The 19,682-nt window shown below is 41.7% G+C and overlaps 1 protein-coding gene across 1 annotated transcript in view; it reads left to right on the forward strand.

The window, feature by feature from the left end:
- Positions 1-2,006: 2,006 nt before the first annotated feature.
- LOC124256690 (mucin-like protein) overlaps positions 2,007-19,682 on the forward strand; it is a 37,086-nt gene continuing 19,410 nt past the window's right edge. The window contains 16 exon segments of the mRNA XM_046690663.1: positions 2,007-2,200; positions 2,351-2,475; positions 2,950-3,279; positions 4,391-4,580; positions 5,732-5,863; positions 5,865-5,995; positions 8,894-9,107; positions 10,257-10,502; positions 10,639-10,642; positions 10,829-10,950; positions 12,347-12,556; positions 13,617-13,871; positions 15,020-15,230; positions 17,015-17,172; positions 17,663-17,821; positions 19,143-19,265. Coding sequence (XP_046546619.1) covers positions 2,008-2,200; positions 2,351-2,475; positions 2,950-3,279; positions 4,391-4,580; positions 5,732-5,863; positions 5,865-5,995; positions 8,894-9,107; positions 10,257-10,502; positions 10,639-10,642; positions 10,829-10,950; positions 12,347-12,556; positions 13,617-13,871; positions 15,020-15,230; positions 17,015-17,172; positions 17,663-17,821; positions 19,143-19,265 — 2,803 coding nt within the window. The 5' untranslated portion in view covers position 2,007.

Here is a 19,682-nt window from a genome sequence, read left to right on the forward strand (position 1 = left end):
GAAACAACTTCAACATCTCGCTCTCAAGCTCAAACAGACCTCTCCTCACCGTCATCTGGTATCTCGAAACCAGGATCGATTGCAGAACCCAAAAGCTCTGCACCTACATCTACAGAGGAAGTGACATCGCCCACTGAGACATCAACAGAGAGTGCTACAACTGAATTCTCAACAGCAAGCACGGAGCAGGTCACATCATCCACTGGAATGTCTACAAGCCCAGTTCATACGTCCTCACTGACGAGCGAGATTTCGTCCAGCATTCCGACCTCTTCCTCCAGTACAGAGATGACATCAGAATCCACACAGGAATCGACTACAAGTTCTACACTTGGGAGTTCGCCAACATCAGAAACAACTTCAACATCTCGCTCTCAAGCTCAAACAGACCTCTCCTCACCGTCATCTAGTATCTCGAAACCAGGATCGATTGCAGAACCCAAAAGCTCTGCACCTACATCTACAGAGGAAGTGACATCGCCCACTGAGACATCAACAGAGAGTGCTACAACTGAATTCTCAACAGCAAGCACGGAGCAGGTCACATCATCCACTGGAATGTCTACAAGCACAGTTCATACGTCCTCACTGACGAGCGAGATTTCGTCCAGCATTCCGACCTCTTCCTCCAGTACAGAGATGACATCAGAATCCACACGGGGATCAACTACAAGTGCTACTGTGGAATCTTCAACAGCAAGCACGGAGCAGGCCACATTCTTTATTGGCAAATCTACAAGTTACCCTTGTCCTCGCTGAAAAGTGAAACTTCTTCCAGCACACCGACCTCTTCTCCTCCAGTACAGAGATTACATCGAAATCCACACAAGGATCGACTGAAAGTTCTACACTTGGGAGCTCGCCAACGACAGAAACAACTTCAACATCTCCTTCTCAAGCTCCAACAGGCCTCTCCTCACAGTCATTTAGTAGCATGAAACCAAGAACGAATGCTGCATCCCACAGTTCTGCAACTATATCTACAGAGGAAGTGACATCGCCCACTGAGACATCAACAAAGAGTGTTGCAACTGAATTCGCAACAGCAAGCACGGAGCAGGTCACGTCATCCACTGGAATGTCTACAAGCACAGTTCCTACGTCCTCACTGACGAGCGAGACTTCTTCCAGCATTCCGACCTCTTCCTCCAGTACAGAGATAACATCAGATTCCACACGGGGATCAACTACAAGTGCTACTGTGGAATCTTCAACAGCAAGCACGGAGCAGGCCACTTCATACACAGTTCTACTCACTGACTTGAGCGAGACTTCTTCCAGCATTCCGACCTCTTCCTCCAGTACAGAGATGACATCAGAATCCACACAGGAATCGACTACAAGTTCTACACTTGGGAGCTCGCCAACATCAGAAACAACTTCAACATCTCCTTCTCAAGCTCCAACAGACCTCTCCTCACAGTCATCTAGTAGCTTGAAAGCAGGAACGGATGTTGCACCCTACAGTTCTGCAACTATATCTACAGAGGAAGTGACATCCCCCACTGACGCATCAACAAAGAGTGTTACAACTGAATTCGCAACAGCAAGCACGGAGCAGGTCACATCATCCACTGGAATGTCTACAAGCACAGTTCATACGTCCTCACTGACGAGCGAGATTTCGTCCAGCATTCCGACCTCTTCCTCCAGTACAGAGATGACATCAGAATCCACACAGGAATCGACTACAAGTTCTACACTTGGGAGAAAGCTCGCCAACATCAGAAACAACTTCAACATCTCCTTCTCAAGCTCAAACAGACCTCTCCTCACCGTCATCTAGTATCTCAGAGGAAACCAGGATCGTATGTTGCACCCCAAAGCTCTGCACCTACATCTACAGAGGAAGTGACATCGCCCACTGAGAGTGCTACAACTGAATACTCAACAGCAAGCACGGAGCAGGTCACATCATCCACTGGAATGTCTACAAGCACAGTTCATACGTCCTCACTGACGAGCGAGATTTCGTCCAGCATTCCGACCTCTTCCTCCAGTACAGAGATGACATCAGAATCCACACGGGGATCAACTACAAGTGCTACTGTGGAATCTTCAACAGCAAGCACGGAGCAGGTCACGTCATCCACTGGAATGTCTAGAATATCACAGTCACCGTATAAGTCACATCCAGACTTACATTCTACACCGTCAGGACACATGTTTACAACGAAAGTTCCAGAACGGCCAAGAATACGTAAGTATTACTACACCTTTCGCTATTACAACTTTTTTACTTCTGTATTTATTTATCATTAATGAACAATAAATGTGATTCAAATCGTGTCCATTTTTTCTGTAAATTGAATTAATTCCTTTGAACATGTTCAGGTTCTGATTCTTCCAGGTATGTTTCCATATGGAGAAGAAGAAGGTGATACCCATTTAAACCATGGAGATGATGTGTACAGTTCTGCAATCAACGTCCCAACCGGGTTTACCTGTGGATGTCATCGTGCCCACGACGTCTACGTACGTTCTTTGAGAATTACCTCCTTGATGCTTTAACAATATTTCGGAGTGAGTGAGTATATCAGTTTTACGACCCACTAGCAATGTTCCAGCTATGTTGCGGCGGTCTGGGCATAATCGAGTCCGGACCAGACAACCCAGCGATCAACAGCATGAACATCGATCTACGCAACTGGGAACCGATGACATGTGTGAATCAAGTCATCGAGCCTGACCACTCGATCCCGTTAGTCGCCTCTTACGACAAGCTAGGTTACTGAAGATCAATTCCAACTCGGGTGTTCACGGGTCCAATACTTCAAACATGTTAGATGGTATCTGTTGAAGTGCATGAAATGCATTTATATTTATCGATGTAACGTTAGGCTTTCATGTACATGTAGATATCTTAAGAACACATTTTTCGATAAGTAACCTTTTTACATGTCTGTACCGACACACTATCACATGTCCACCATGTCTCTATTTCCACAGGTATATACAGACGGGTATATCACAATGGACAAAATTCGGGTAAATTCTAACCCTGAGAAACTGCCGTATGGAGAATACAATATGGTTGCGCCATTCTGGTCCGACATTGATCTGAAAGGGACGAACTTCGCTGACATTTCCTACCACCTGTATGACAAATACTCCGTCTCGAACACCTCTGCAAATGAGGCGGAAATCTTCCTGAAGTCAGCAGTGTCAACTTTGAAGTCACATAACTCGGAGTTTGAGAACTTCACCGCTACGACAGCACTTCTAGTCACGTGGGATCATGTGAATCCGTACCCTGCGATTACAACTGCTCCTAGCCAGGTAGACGTTTGCCTTTGTATAAACCCTTTTGAAGGATTTGAGTTTTAATGGAAACATACGGTGTTGAAGACTTACCATTTTCCTTTTTGGTCGTTGAATGTTGAAGATATAGTTTAAAAAGAAAGCTGAATTCAGATATTAGGTATTAAAACTGTTTGAATGTCATACAACCCATCCATATTGAATCTGATAAGATGATGAACAATAATTATTTAATGATACAGAGATTTAAATTCTGCCACCTATGTTTTCAATCTCTTCTTGATATAGAACCCTGGGGCAAGCAAGAATATACCGAGTATGTTTCTATTGATTTGACAATGGTGGGGTATACTTTCATTTGCTCCTCGGTCCAAACAAAAAAGGCGGTTACATAGTACAAGACTATATAGTCCACGTCAGTTCATACCATCTAAAATCAAAAGTGAAACTATAGATACATCATAATACATTCACACACACTGCCTCCACTGTTCACCACACAATGTAAATACTTTAACAAATATGCCTCGTTTCGATTTATCCCTCCACATATTAATGATTCCCTCATGTCAGAAACATATCAAAAAGAGATGATTCTAAAAATAACATTTAATGCGAGATGCATGCGAGAACGGGTTCTTTGTATCCTTCTTGTGTCCTAATGATAAAAAACTGGAAAAAAATCAGAAAAAAATCCAATAATATCAATCAATCAATCAGTTTATTGCATGAAGGCCAGAGGCCCATATACAAAATAAATATGCATATGTACAACATATACAACATGCGACACACACGTTACATTGAATCTCTTCTCAATACAAGCGCGTGATAAATACAAAGAGCTACCTTATATTGTAATAAGGATGTTTTACAGGAAAGTATTGAAATTGAATACAGTTTTGTAGCATTAATATTTGAATGTAACCATTGTGGAACATACATTTGCCTTAAACCATTATATAAAGGACAAAGAAATATGAAGTGTAATTCATTCTTCACAGTATTACAAAATGGACAGAAACTTTGTGATTTTAAATAGATGAATATCTTATATAATGAATAATTCGTGTTTGATTTCCTCGTATCAATCCACGAGAGTTTCATTGGTGACTTTGTTCTCCTACAGAATACGACGTTCCAGCTACTGCTTGTAACCGACGGGGACGACACATACGCCATGTACATCTATGGAGACATGGGGTGGACAGTGGACGCTGGCCGGAGCGCTGTGGTCGGCTGGCAGTGTGGGTCACAGGCGTACAGGAACAACCCCTTCAGCGAAACCACGTCTGTCTTCAGGATCAACGAGAAGATAGGTGAGGCTGGTGCACTAGGGATGTATTCCCGACCTGTGAAGATCCGGTCTTCAGTCGACCCATGCGACTTAAGGGGACGGGTGGTTAGGCTCGCTGACTTAGTTGACTGCGTACATAGTTGCTCATGCTGCTGATCACCGGATTGTTTTGTCAAGACTATATCATTTATAGACCACCGCCATATAGCTGGGAGAAAGAAAGAAACCTAAATTCCCGTATAATGTTGTATTATCAATATGTTATATTACCTTAATTGTAATGATAACAAAGCAAACATTTAAGAACACGCGTACGTTTTGAAAAGAAGTAATTAAGTTAGAGTTTCAAGGAATATTTAGTCCATTTGGAACACAACCAGTGCAGAAAGTTAAGGACAACCCGATTCTTCCATACCACTATAATAAATCGGTCCTTCATATGACCATAGTTAATAGATCATGTCATGTAAGATTTGAGCTACAGTAATACGAAAAATTCGGGTGAATCTGAAATGTGTTTCTAATTCAAATAATGGCACACTGAACTGTAAACAACTATACAAAACCATGCAAATCAGATTCAGGGTATTCATTTACTTGGTTTAATTATCTGGGTCTTAGGTTTCTCTGGCGATAATTGAATACATCAATGTCTTGAAAATGATTTAGTTTCACAGTTTCTGAAAATGAAGAAAGCCTCTAGCATCCGTTTTATCATTTTTATGAATACTTCAGAGCCTAGATATCTGTTTTCATTGAGGTATTTTTACTCAAAATTACCCAGCAATAGATAAAATATTATACTTGTGGAATAGACATAATTAAATTTAACGAAATGTTTTCGATTTCAACTACGAACAAAATAAGGTTGATTTACTTTGTTTTACCTCATAGTTGATAAAGGATATATCATTACGTGATATCAAAACAGTTTTGATCCTGCAACGTTACATTTTAACCATGAATGTTTAAACCATGAATGAGAAAATGTGATTGACACACACACACACACACACACACACACACACACACTCTCACTCGCTCACACACACACTCACTCTCACTCGCTCACACTCACTGACACGTATGTGTGTGGTATGTGTGTGTGTGTTTTATAACAGGGACATTATTCTGTTGTGAGTCAAATAATTCACGCACTTACGACTGTTGTAGGAAACATGGGGAACACCATCGGAGCATGGTACTACAAGCTGGGGCACTGCCAGCGGAAGGCGAGGAACCCCGCCCTGGAGTGCGTGAGATGGTACCAAGAGGAGGCGGCGAATCTGGGGGGCTATACAACAGGAACTTGACCAAGCCTACAGCTGCCCATGCAGCTACTCACAGCTGCAGCTGGACCGAAGGTTCTCTGTGTACAGGGATGGTTGTTTCTATGCCACCCTCCCGAGGCCAGGCTTCAACACTACGGCTACAAGGGTAAGGATCTCCGTTCCTTCTTGTCTTTAAACGGTGGATAAGGGACGTAGTAACAATGTGATATTTAGCGTGTGTTTCTGACCCAAGGGATTACCAAGATTCGTTCTTATTCATATCCACATCCTTCTTCAAGTGGCAAACAGTAATAGAATCTGTAATCTACTGAGAAAGTGTAATCCCAATTATGGTATATAACCTTCAAGTTGCATGGAGCGAAAGATGAGTTTAGGTTTACGCCACCCTCAGAAATATTCAAGCTTTATGGCGGCGGTCTGTAAATAATCGAGTCTGGACCAGACAATCCAGTGATCAACAACATGAGCATCGATGTACACAACTGGGATACGACGACATGTGTCACCCAAGTCAGTGAGCCCGACCACCCGATCCTATTAGTCGCCTTTTACGACAAGCATGGGTTGCTGAAGATCAATTCTAACCCGGATCTGCGTTCAGCTGCATGGAAAGAACGCAAGGAATATTATCATTATCGTTATTATCATCAAAATTCAGAAATGTAGATACATGGATAGTTTAACGTCTCACATAATGAGACGTTTTCTCGGCAGGATACAGATGTAAACGGATGCGGATAGCTATGTAAATATGAAAGGTCAAGTGTATACTACGTTTAGTGTTTACATACATGGCGTCACAAACCGAAACATGAGTCTCATTGACCAATTCAGACAATGACCTACTTTTCAGCCGATCCGAATTTTCTCGTATGAAAGTGAAAAGAGACACTATAATCAACTATGGTTACACTAAATTCCACTTCCTTGTTTCATAAGAAAATGGTAGTTACAAATTGATTTTAATTCTAAAGTTTTAAACAATCGTATTTCTATATTTAATGTACATGTTTAAGCAGCTTGTCGTTAACTAAGACGTCACAGACTGCCCCTGAAGAGGTCGTACAATGATTCACAATTCATCTGGCTCATTGGTTACCCCTGTTATGTGTCCTTTGCGCTTATTAAGTCAAATGTGACTGATATAATATCAAGTCCGTACCAGACCGCCAAACGTTTCTAGCGGCAGAACCTCGTTTTGCGATTTCCACGATTTCCAGATTTTCGTTTGTCAGCACGCTGCACGACGTGTTTGCGAGGATTAGATGGAGCGTAGTTTTGCAATATACAAGTGCTTAGCTGTATCAAATAATACTGATTCATATTTATATATCCAGTTAAATGAGTTGGGCTCAAAATTCTGGACTGGTTATTGTACTAAGATGCACAATAGGACGGAACCCAGTCAGCAGGAAACGAGACTGTTGTGTAATCAATGTTTGACTTGATAGGCCAACGAATTAGAATTGACTGCAGGGACTGTGGATAAACAACTGTAATGATTGTTAGTATCTTTGTTTCTGAAATACTCAAAATCAGTGTCTCACTAGGCTGTAACTAAGACGTTTGGGTAACTCTGGAAATTCAAATATCAATGAATTTAGCGAGTGGAATCTGTTTCCATTGGGGACGTGGTAGAGCTATGCGGAGTCTTTTCCCAAATTGAATGCATTTGAATTTGACTGAATTGTTACCTGTGCATATGACTGTATATTTCAAACACTTGTCTTATAGACTTGGGTTAGAGTAGTTTCCCTTCCATAAGGGGCAGTAACTCTTACGGACGGACCGATTGAATGCCGCGAAAGGCACATGAAATCAGCTTGCGTTGGTAATTGTCACTTTGCGTACATGTAGGTAAGCCACTGTTTTCTGAAACCGGTTTCAGTTGGATCTGTATATTGACTTGTCTCAGTCCAGTGGACACATTACTGAATTTTTTAATATTATAAGTTGTCCACTGGTCTCGAGGGGTACATCAACCCATGTGCCCCGAGGGACCAGTGAACAACGTATTTATCTTACCGAACACCTCAATGGTAATTTTGAACTGTTCGAAGCATGGGTATCCGATCATAGTATGAAGTACCAGACGACAAGACGACAAGAAAAACAAATTTAGAGTTATCCCCCTTCCATCGATTTGCATTCACAAAACATCGGTAATTTCCGTACATCATACGTGAATCAATAGTATTCGAGATAAAGAATTACTACTACGAATTATTACTACTACGCTTGTAAGCGGGGTACATTGAAAGTAATAGAAGAGCGTTAGCCAATCAGAAAACGACATTTATGTGTGAGGCAAGATAAATATTAATGTAACAGTTAATGTTTTGAGGGATAAGTACAGTCTTTTCGATGACAGCATTTAAGAATGACATCATGTGGTAGAGATCCGGTCTAGAACCGATCTTCAGCATCAGAGGCTTGTCGTAAGAGGCGACTAACGCAATCGGGATCGGGTGGTTAGGTTCGCTGACGTGGCTGACTTGTCATCATATCCCATAGATCGATGCTCATGATGCCAATCACTGGATTGTTTGGTAGACTCGATTGTTTACAGACCGCCGTCATATAGTGGTGTACAAACAACAAACGAAATACCTGATATCATTCTAAAACACATTCCAGTAATAACCTCCCGGGAACAAATGGCAGACTGGTCAAGAAGGTCACAACTCGTTAAGCTTGATTCCCTTTACCGTTTATAAATCTAATCTGGATTTGTCAGCAAAAGACACGTACATACGAAGCAACCTTAAATCCACGTCGTAATATTAGAGAAATGTTGATACAAGTTAAACCCACGCAACACATCCTACTAACCAGAGCAACTCGGTTTACTTAAGGCAGGACTTGCTCACCCATTTCTTGGAAACCCGGTGCCACCACTAAATGTATGTGGTCCATTCAAATAATTTTCACATCTATTTTTACCCTTTACACAATGCGGAATATGTGAGGATATTCAAGACTGGATGTTTCTTGCACTGATGTTTTACATATATGCCTCCTGTTCATATGTTGGGTTATTTAGCGATGTTGCTACAACTCTTATGGATCGCTGGAAGTTCAGTACCCGTCAGGGGGTCACTTCGTGCGGCACTCCCCCTTCCTGCAGCCCGCAGCATTCCTGCGGGAGGACGTGGAGCCACGCACCGTGTGCTGTGACTTGTCTGACCTCTGTGGCCTGTACCTCACAGAACTCCGACCTCCAGATGACTGCCATCTTTATCAAACTCCTACACTAGGTATGACTTTCCTTTGACTTTTCATGGACCCACACCTAGACAGTATTACTCACGCGTATATTCTCTGTTTGACAACCGCAATCTCATTCCCTTGTCAATTTCAGCCACTTATTCACCTTCCCCGTCGTCCGATGTGGGCAAGCTACCACATTCTAAGATGGTTGATACGTTCTGATCGTCAATTGATGAAACTGCATAATGATAAAGATTTTAGTGTTTTGTTGTGGAGATTACATGATGTCAACAAGGCTCAAGACTCAAAATGTGATAATCTACCTCTGTTTGAAGATGATCTAGAAATGTTCTTGCAGCGAACTATGGCTGTGAATGAAACGCCATCACTCTACCAGTTACCCCTTTGTCCACCCACTATATCAATGTTTCTCGTCAGCACACAACCCTCTCAACTCACTCTACCGCCAGCTCGCACTGTCATCTTTCTTTCACTCAATCACTCATTTCAAAAACACTCGACCATCAACGGTACCCATTCTCGTCTATCCACGTACTCACTTCAAAAACACTCGACCGCCAACCGTACCCATTCTCGTCTATCCACGTACTCACTTCAAAAACACTCGACCACCAACCGTACCCATTCTCGTCTATCCACGTACTCACTTCAAAAACACTCGACCATCAACCGTACCCATTACCCAATTACTCGTCTCAAAAACACTCGACAACAAGCGTACTATCACTTCAAAACACTCGACCGCCAACCGTACCCATTCTCGTCTATCCACGTACTCACTTCAAAAACACTCGACCACCAACCGTACCCATTCTCGTCTATCCACGTACTCACCTTCAACCGTGCCCATTCTCTCGACCATCAACCGTACCCATTCTCGTCTATCCACGTACTCACTTCAAAAACACTCGACCACCAACCGTACCCATTCTCGTCTATCCACGTACTCACTTCAAAAACACTCGACCACCAACCGTACCCATTCTCGTCTATCCACGTACTCACTTCAAAAACACTCGACCGCCAACCGTACCCATTCTCGTCTATCCACGTACTCACTTCAAAAACACTCGACCGCCAACTGTACCCATTCTCGTCTATCCACGTACTCACTTCACACACACTCGACCACCTACTGTACCCAACCTCGTCTATCCACTACCACCGTGTTACAGCCACGTACTACGGCGACCCCCACCTGCAGACCATGGACGGATTGAACTACACATTCAATGGATTGGGCGAGTACGTTCTCTTCCAAGTAGAGGATCAGCACAAGCACCTCGTGTTCGAGATCCAGGCCCGGACTGCATCTGTGTCCACCTCCACCAACAACAACGCCACAATATTCACCGCAGTCGTCGTGCAGGACTACTTGGCGGGATCTTCTATTCAAGCCGAGCTTTCTCAGGACAAGAAAGGTAGCAGTACACTACAAATTCCACTCAAATATTTTCACCCAATTATTTATCACGTTTGACTCTCTACAGGCTTTTCATAAGGTTAAACAGTGACCTTATGTGCTTAATATCCTCAGTAGTCATTAGTTTATCCAAGGGCGGTGGGGTAGCCTAGTGGTTAAAGCATTCGCTCGTAACACCGACGACCCGGGGTCGATTCCTCACATGGGTACAATGTGTGAAGCATTTCTGGTATCTGATATTGCTGGAATATTGCTAAAGGCGGCGTAAAACCATACTCACTCAGTCACACATTTGTTTATTCTTCTGTATCACTTCACTTTCAGATCTGCTTTTTACAACAATGGTAATGATATCAGCGCTGACATTAAAGGAAATTTCATGAGTATAACAAACTCCTCATCCATTTGGACGGATGGTCTCGTCATCATCGCCACGTTACCTTCAGGTAATTATGAAGTAAACAACTCTTAAATGAGTCACTTACAAGTTTTCCTGTTTAGTAGCGTTTATGAATAGACCTCTATATTAGGTGAAACAGCGATATCATTCTTGATTCATTGACATTGTCTGAATGCGCTGGAATACAGACTCAGAAGTATCCAAGCCAACCAACTTGACTTTGTCCTTTTGATAAATTTAGTGAAACAATTCATATAATCGAATGTTTAGTCCCTTTTGACACCGATGTGACTGGCAAAATTTAGAAAAACGTGACAATGTGTGGACCTCGACTACAAAATGTCTAAAGTACGAAGTAATACTTCCCATTCCTCTCGGTGCCTCATGTTTGGTACCTCCCAGTAGCGAGACTGGTTCTTGGTGTGCTGCAGGAACACGACCCTTCTGACACTCTTGCTAATGCAGAAGGCTGCAGAGAAGTCACGTTCGTTGTCTGGGCTGCGTCGTTAGGGTTGTTTGCTTTGTTTGTTGTTTAACGCCGCACTCAGCAATATTCCAGTCTGTATATAATCGAGTCTGGACCAGACAATCCAGTGATCAACAGCATGAGCATCGATCTACGCAATGGGATGGGATGACATGTGTCAACCGAGTCAGCGAGCCTGACCACCCGATCCCATTAGTCGCCTCTTAGTACAAGCATGGGTTACTGAAGATCAATTCTAACCCTGATCTTCAAGGGTCGTGTTGTTTGGGAGGGGAAAAGACCCTGCGCTGATGATGAACTTAACCTGCCTTACTGTCCCAGGATCACTCTTGTTTAATATATGCTATTAAAGTGACAACAATCACATGATAAATATTTCTATAATTTCTTTTAATTTAGTAAATTCTCCTTCAACGCCAATGTAATGAGCATCAACTAATCAGAGTATATATATACTATCCAGTAGAGAATACTATCTAGTAGAGTATACTATCTAGTAGGGTAGAAGTTGGATAAGGTGTTCGTTAGTCATAGTTTTTATACTAGTATGTGGTGCGTTTACATGATTCATCATTCCAGAGCAGTGTAAGTAACTGGTATAAGGACTTAATAGGTATAGCATACGAACCGTTTATGTCCCGTTTACTTTGTAGCCAAGGTTTCTCTAACTGCACCGCTATGTGCCACTAATTTCTGGATTTAAAAACACATTTTCTCTAAATGATGAAACTATTCAATATCAGTTGTAAGAAATGGTAGATTCACTAGGTCAAGTGATGATCTCAAGAGAGATAATTGTATCGGGTATCTCCTGTTTGTCGACGTGCGAAGCTAGAGTGTGTTCTGCAGGAAGGTAATGCTATCACTGTGGCTGGTCAGATGTAGTCAATGGGTGAACCACTGGACTGGAAGACTGAAAGAAACACAATGGCTAACTGACATCTGCTTGTTCCAGGTGTAAGTGTCAACATCACTCACAACGTACAGATGCTAGACGTTGCCCTCACCGTGCCCTCTGATTGGCGGAATAACTCGGATTTTACGATCAGTGGACTGCTGGGAAATTTCAATGGCGACTTGACCGATGACTTTACTCTACCAAATGGCACTACTCTGAACCATACGATGCACGATGAAGCCATATTTCATAAGTTTGGAGAAAAATGTAAGTGAATATATTACTTACGGTGACAAATGTTTCTGATTGGTTTTTTTTCAGAAAGCCTTTAAATCTCACCCATAGTTAGCTGTATTGGATCTAGTACAAGAATTATCTACCCTTAATGTGCATGCTCTAAGCGATAGATTATGAGGCTAAATATTACTTTCGGTGTATACACATTCGAGTCGCTTACAACAAAGGCCAATTAGCAGTGTTCGAGCATTATTATCGTTCTACTGACTTTCTACATGCCATTATCTTTTCTTGAATGTTAAGGTTTGGTTAAGCAGCAACGAACGTATTGGCCCAAACAGGTTTTGAAGTTAATGCAAAGTGTATGTGCACTGTATGCACCTGTGTCACGCAGGAATATATCATCTGATAATTATTGAAGACACAATTACAATCACACTGTCATCCTGTACAGTCACAGTCACCACATACAACCACACAGTCACACTATACAATACACAGTCACACTACACAATCATATGAATTCAGACTTGATCTCGTCACTATACTCAACTCAACTCAACTCAATCAGGCAGTCACACTTTACAATCAGGCAGTCACACTGTACAATCACACAATAACCCTAAACAATCACAGTCTCACTCTACAATCACACAGACATACTCTACAACCACACAGAAAGATATATTTAAACTACGGGGTTTTACAAAAACGGTAAATGTTCACGACATTTAGAGCCTTTGTCATACGAACTAAATGGGGCCCGTAGGTAGGTCACGGCACTTCGCGACGCCTTACGTTGTTTAGTACTTCCGGTGACAAACAACGTTTCAGACCTTTTCGAATGGTCTCATGGTTGTCTCATGGAACAATATTTAACCGTGTCCCATATTAGCCAACTATTACGACTGTCAACAGCCAAGCATTGTTGTACACTTGGTCCGGTCTAGTAAAGTCATATTTGTCGGTGGCGCAATTTGGAACCAGAACTGGTTCTTGCATACAGCTTGTCACCAGAAAGCTGGTACCAGCTTAAGACCGGAAGAGGCGCCTTACAGGCCCTATACTACAAATTCAAGCTCTTCTTCAGGGCGCACAGTTCTGCCGAGTATCAACAGGACAAATGTGTTCAAGTACAACCCAGGGCGGGCCTCTTCCTTCTATCAGCATCCGGAATTTCTTCCCATGTTCCTTGACACAATGAATACAACACACGAGGCCGAGATTGCTTGTGGACGCGACGACTTGGAGTGTATCTATGACTACGTGGTCACTGGAGACGCCACCATATCCAACAACACCAAATACGTGAAAGAAACAGCAGCTGAGAAGAGGATATACACAGGTTTTGTAATATATCATTTACCCGTTGTGTTAACTCGCCATTGACTGGGAGCGGTGAGATAATCGGTTGCACGAAAATATTAGGGAACCAAAGAAAGTGGTTTGCCAAATTGTAACTATAACGCTATGGGTAAGAGTGGGTAGGGTGGAACTGACAGTTCTATTAATTTTCAAATACAAAAATTAATATTTGAACATAATTAAGGGCTGGTCAGTCATCGGGTCCAGGGGCGAGCAGAGTGTAACTTTCTGACGATTGACACGCCGAACTTCAAAACATTTGTTTGAAACGATGTCATCTGATCTGTTGTGATTCCCGTTTTCCTTAGGGCACTTTCATAATGTCTGCTCCAAGTGTATGTACGGTCGATATTTGAACATATTGAAGGACGCTCGCTAAGTCAAACACCAATGGGTCTCCAGAAAAAGCTTAGTTTTAGTTAAGCTTTATTTTGTTATCGAACCTCAGAGAGGTCGAAGTATTTTCAAAAGTCCCTTTAACTTCGACACAGCGGTACTTGACTGTCATTCAAACGGGCTGTTCTGTTTCCATAACAATAAGATGTTAACTCTACACAAAGAACCGAGGACATCAGGTTCCTTCAGAAAGACCCTTTGCGAACTTTGACCGGCATATGACATTTCTAACAACAACAAAAAATTCGCTGAGCACAAAATTTTCTCGATCTTTCAACACTTCAAAATGGAAACTCTCTTTCCAGACGTCATTTGAAAAAATATTACAAATTTGGAAATATAACTTGCTATGCCTAATATATAGATGGCTGAGATTGTGTTGAAATTACAGGGGCTAGGTAAAGGCTCTTCCATCTGGAAGCTGAGACTATAGTTGTGACAGAATCAGACGCACAGACTGTATTAGTCGTTCAGAATATCCGGTGCTTTCCTTTTCGAGGTGCGAGACTGGAAAGAGACATTCCGACTGTCCCTTTCCCGATTTTGTAAACGACGCCCTGATTGGTCGGATTAAATTTCAACATATCTTTGTTTAACGGCAGTGAGTCGTTAGTCTAAGATATTAGTATAGTGTGATTGCTGCCATTCACATAGTAACAGATCCTCAACTCTGAATATTTTTATATATCAAAGATATCGATGTTGCACATTTCGTTCCTCTATGTATTTCAGAAAACCATGTCCCTCGAGTGATCAGCGACGTGCAGGTGAACGCCACTGTTGGTAAAAGTGTCACTGTCACCGCCACAGCTCTCGACGACGACATTGACCAGAACGTCACCCTGATCATGTCCGGATCCTATGAACACCAGAACATGAGCAAAACTAACACCAGCCTTCAATATGTTTTCACTCCCGATGGTGTAACACCCTTCAACATCAGGTAGATTGATTATAACTGGTGTTATCTTACGTTTCTTCGTTAGTACATACCAATATTATCCAACCTAATTATGATTATGAGTAAGTGAGTGCGTGTGGTTTAACGCCACTTTTAGCAATATTCCAGCAATATCACGGCGGGGGACACCACAAATGGGCTTCACACATTATAATAATAATAATAGGCCATTTATATAGCGCCTTTCAACGTCACAGGGATATGCTCAAAGCGCTTCACACATTATACCCATGTGGGTAATTGAACCTGGGTCTTCAGCGGCACGAGCGGGCGCTTTAACAAGTCAAAACATTGATTACACAACAGTCTCGTTTCCTGCTGGCTGAGTTCCGTCCTATTGCGCAAGTTAATACAATAACCAGTCCAGAATTTTGAAACAAATTCATTCAACTGGATACCTAAATATTTATCAGTATTTTTTGATACATCTAAGCACTTGTATAGTGCAACACTACGCTCCATCTTATCCTTGCAAACACGTTTTGCAGCGTGCTATGTCGTGCAGCGTGCTCTGACAAACGAAAATCTGGAAAACGTGAAAATCTCAAAATGAGGCTCTGCCGCTAGAAAAATTTGGTAGTCTGGTACGGACTTGATATTATATCAATCACACTTTGCGTTACCAAATTCACTGAATAAGCGCAAAGAACACATAACAGGTGTAACCAGTGAGCCAGATGAATTGTGAATCATTGTACGACCTCATCAAACAGGGGCAGTCTGTGACGTTTAGTTAAGGTCATGCTGCCTACACCTCGCCATAAAATTTAGAAATACGATGGTATTAAAGTTTAAAATTAAAATTCAGTTGTAACTACCATTTGCTTATGAAATAAGGAATTGGAATTCAGTGTAACCATGGTTGTTTGTTGTGTCTCTTTTCACTTTCACACGGGAAAATTCGGATCGGCTGAAAAGTAGGTCATTGTCTGAATCGGTTAATGAGACTCATGTTTCGGTTTGCATTTGGTTACCTCACCGCCCCAAATATTATGAGTAAGCGGTGATCGGTTTGAAAACAACATACAATAAACTACGCTTGTAACGAACACTTTTATAACGAACTGACAAATATGACGAAATTATTGTTTCCATTTTTCCCGCTCACTTCATGTATATTACACTCTTATAACTTCGGTTATATGACTGACTGACTGACTGAGTTTGGTTTTACGCCACTTTTAGCAATATTCCAGCAACATCACGGCGGGGACTTCGGTTATAACGAACTGAAGCAAGTGGTCACTTGAGTTCGATATAACCGTAGTTACTGTACACATTCATACCGCGTATGAGTCATTAATAATTTGTCACCATATTTCAACATACCGAGAACAACAGTCGAGTAAGCGGTGACATTATCGTGTCCACCAGGATCCGCTATAACCAGATCAAGATCTGCTATAACCAGATCAAGATCTGCTATAACCAGATCAAGATCTGCTATAACCAGATCAGGCTTCTCTAGATCAACCATAACATGTATTCTACATTATTCCAGACGACATATGTTATATTTGGGATTACATTTTCTTAGTAAAGTACAAATTCTATTACTTTTTGGGGTTGAGTCCTATCCGGGATTCGAACCCACGCCCTCAGAATTCAGGCGCCAAATGGCGAGCACGCAAAGTCAGCCGCCTAACCCGCTCAGCCAGCGCCACTTTCACACAAAATGGAAGTCGGACAACTGGTAGTCTAGACTGCGGACTCTGTGTACCCCTCTGATAAGTGTAAATTCTAATAGTGTCTTCCTCCATGTTTAGTTTTCACGCCGTAGACAGTGCCGGTGGGTCGTCGCCAACTCTGCAAGTTCGGATTGTACTCTGCCCCAACTGCAGCAACAACGGCAATTGTTACTTCCTTACGTCGCCCAACCAGAATTTCCTTCCACTGAACTGCGAGTGCCCATCTGGATGGTTGGGTCTGTAGAATATATTTTATGAATGACATTGTATTTTTTTTTAAAATCATTGTTTTACAGTGATATGACGTTATTTCAAACTTAACCATGACTGTATACCGTCAGAACAAATATATCCATATAGATTAATACTTTAATATTCTACGTAACCGAACGATGTTGTAGACAAATGGTTACCCACTATTCATATAACAAGTATGCACGAAATGTTGGTTGGATGTTGTTTAACGCCGCACTAAGCAATAATCCAGCTAAATGGAGGCGGTCTGTAAATAATCGAGACTGGACCAGACAAACCAGTGACCTCCATCATGAGCATCGATCTGCGCAATTGGGACACGATGACATGTGTCAACCAAGTCAGCGAGCCTGACCACCCAATGCCGTCTTACGACAAACATGAGTTGAAGACCAATTCTAACCCGGATCTTCACGAGTCTGCACGAAAGGCTTTGAATGCAGTAATAATGATTCATAAACAAACATTCAGGGTCTACATGCGACATTGACTTCAATGGTTGCCAACCCAACCCATGCCCCACGGGTACCAACTGCACAGACCTCGCCCCAGCGGAGCAGCAGACACTGGGTCGCCCGAACAACTGTACATGTCGCGAGGGATTCAGTTTATCATACGGAAAATGCACAGGTTAGTGTTGTTAAAATAGTCGACAGCCGCACAAAAGGAGAAGCCTAGTCAGCGTTTGCCCGTAACCCTGAAAAAGTGAAGGCCCAAAGGACCCAGAACCATAAAAAGTTGTGGGTCTTGATCAGAATGTGTAGGCCTTATATTATATATTACAAAATAAGTATTTCCCAGCAAACAAAAATTGTAACAACTAACAAACTGGGTTAAAGAGTTTAATTTAGAAATGTAAACTAGAAATTGCCGAATGATATTTTCTGAAAAATAATACTCTTAATTATTGAGGATGAAAAAGCTGTCGGCCTGCAGAAAACAAAAGCTGTGAGTCCGAGTGGTTTTTAGTCGGCTTCGGGTCTAAGGACCGACGTTAATTTCAAACACTGGAAGCCTTTCAATCAAGTTTATTCCGTATTTTAGGCCACATGGCCCATAGTACAATTGTATTGTAAGGTATACAATAGTTGTCACATGACCAAAATTGTATTAAGATCTTTAGTCAAATATTTTTAGCAAATATATAGATGTTAAACGTAGTATATTCACATCAGGTGTGTTTAATATTTTTTGTAATGTTAATCTAGCTTTACACTATTTTTGGATGGTCAAGATGTATTCGTTACGGAGAAGAGAATATCTATTACAAGTAAAGAGAACATGGTATTCATTTTCTACAACAGTCATATCACAGTGAGAGCCTTTCAGGCAAACATTATGTGACATACCATTCACGTGTGTGCACATCGCGTTCGAGATTGCAGGATTCCCTCATGCATTGTAAGCGTGTGGCTTTATACGCCAGTCTGGACTTAAGTCCGTTTACTGCAAAATCGTATTGATGGAATGGCAAATAAATATATTTTCGAAAGCAACAAATTGTCTTAAATCGATGCTTGATATTGGATAAAAGACGGTTTACATGACGGTCAGTCAAGTTGTTATTGCGCCTCCTACCTTTTAATCAGGCTGAATTTGTCTCTCAGGTGAAATTTCTATCCACGATGTTCCATTCAACAGAATGAATGATACGGTCAACTACATTTGTAACTGACGGTTATATCAAACTAGAAGTTTGGTCGGGGTCGCATGCTGTATATATGCTTATAACGAACTTCGGTTATAACGAACAATAAGTATTGGTTTCCCCCTCGAGTTCGTTATAACCGTAGTTTACCCTATTTACTTTAAGGAGATACAGTAACGTCAGTATATCCAGTTTAAAATGGACATGAAATATTTTAGTTAGATATTTAGATCTTTAAAAGTAAGGAACTCCATAAATCAATTACCTTGAAGCTGCTTAACGTACGTATTATCGTTTCTTCAGATATAGATGAATGCCGTGATGATCACCATGGTTGCAACGGAACATGTCACAACACCCCCGGCAGTTATTACTGTACATGCGACAAGGGCTACGTTCTATCATCCGATGGTAAAGCATGTCGAGGTATGTTCATATAGTTCTGTTCTTGTGTTTATAATATATGATAATTGCAAAGTAAAAAATATGTTAAAAACTAGATTTGAAGTATGTGGTCATGCGTATGATTCGGATACTTCAGAGACTTTACTCTCCATAGAATTATCTCCCTTGTTCAGCACACGCCTTAAAGCGATTCAAACAGGTTACTGAAGTTACTTGACACACAGCGTAGGAATACAATGCCTGGGTGAATCGTCCTTTGCATCATAAAGTGCGTAGTGATTTGCAGCCACGGTTGCTTACGTAATCTCTCAAAGACGTAGAACGCTTGACAATAGTTTTCTGATAACCACTTATCCAATCGATGCTGTGAGATTTCTGAATGTAGATGCTGCCGGATAATGTCAATTGCATACTTTTATTTTACTTCAATTGTATTCA

Source organism: Haliotis rubra, unplaced genomic scaffold (genome assembly GCF_003918875.1).
Source record: "Haliotis rubra isolate DU_JTF1 unplaced genomic scaffold, ASM391887v1 Scf635, whole genome shotgun sequence".
NCBI lineage: Eukaryota > Metazoa > Mollusca > Gastropoda > Lepetellida > Haliotidae > Haliotis > Haliotis rubra.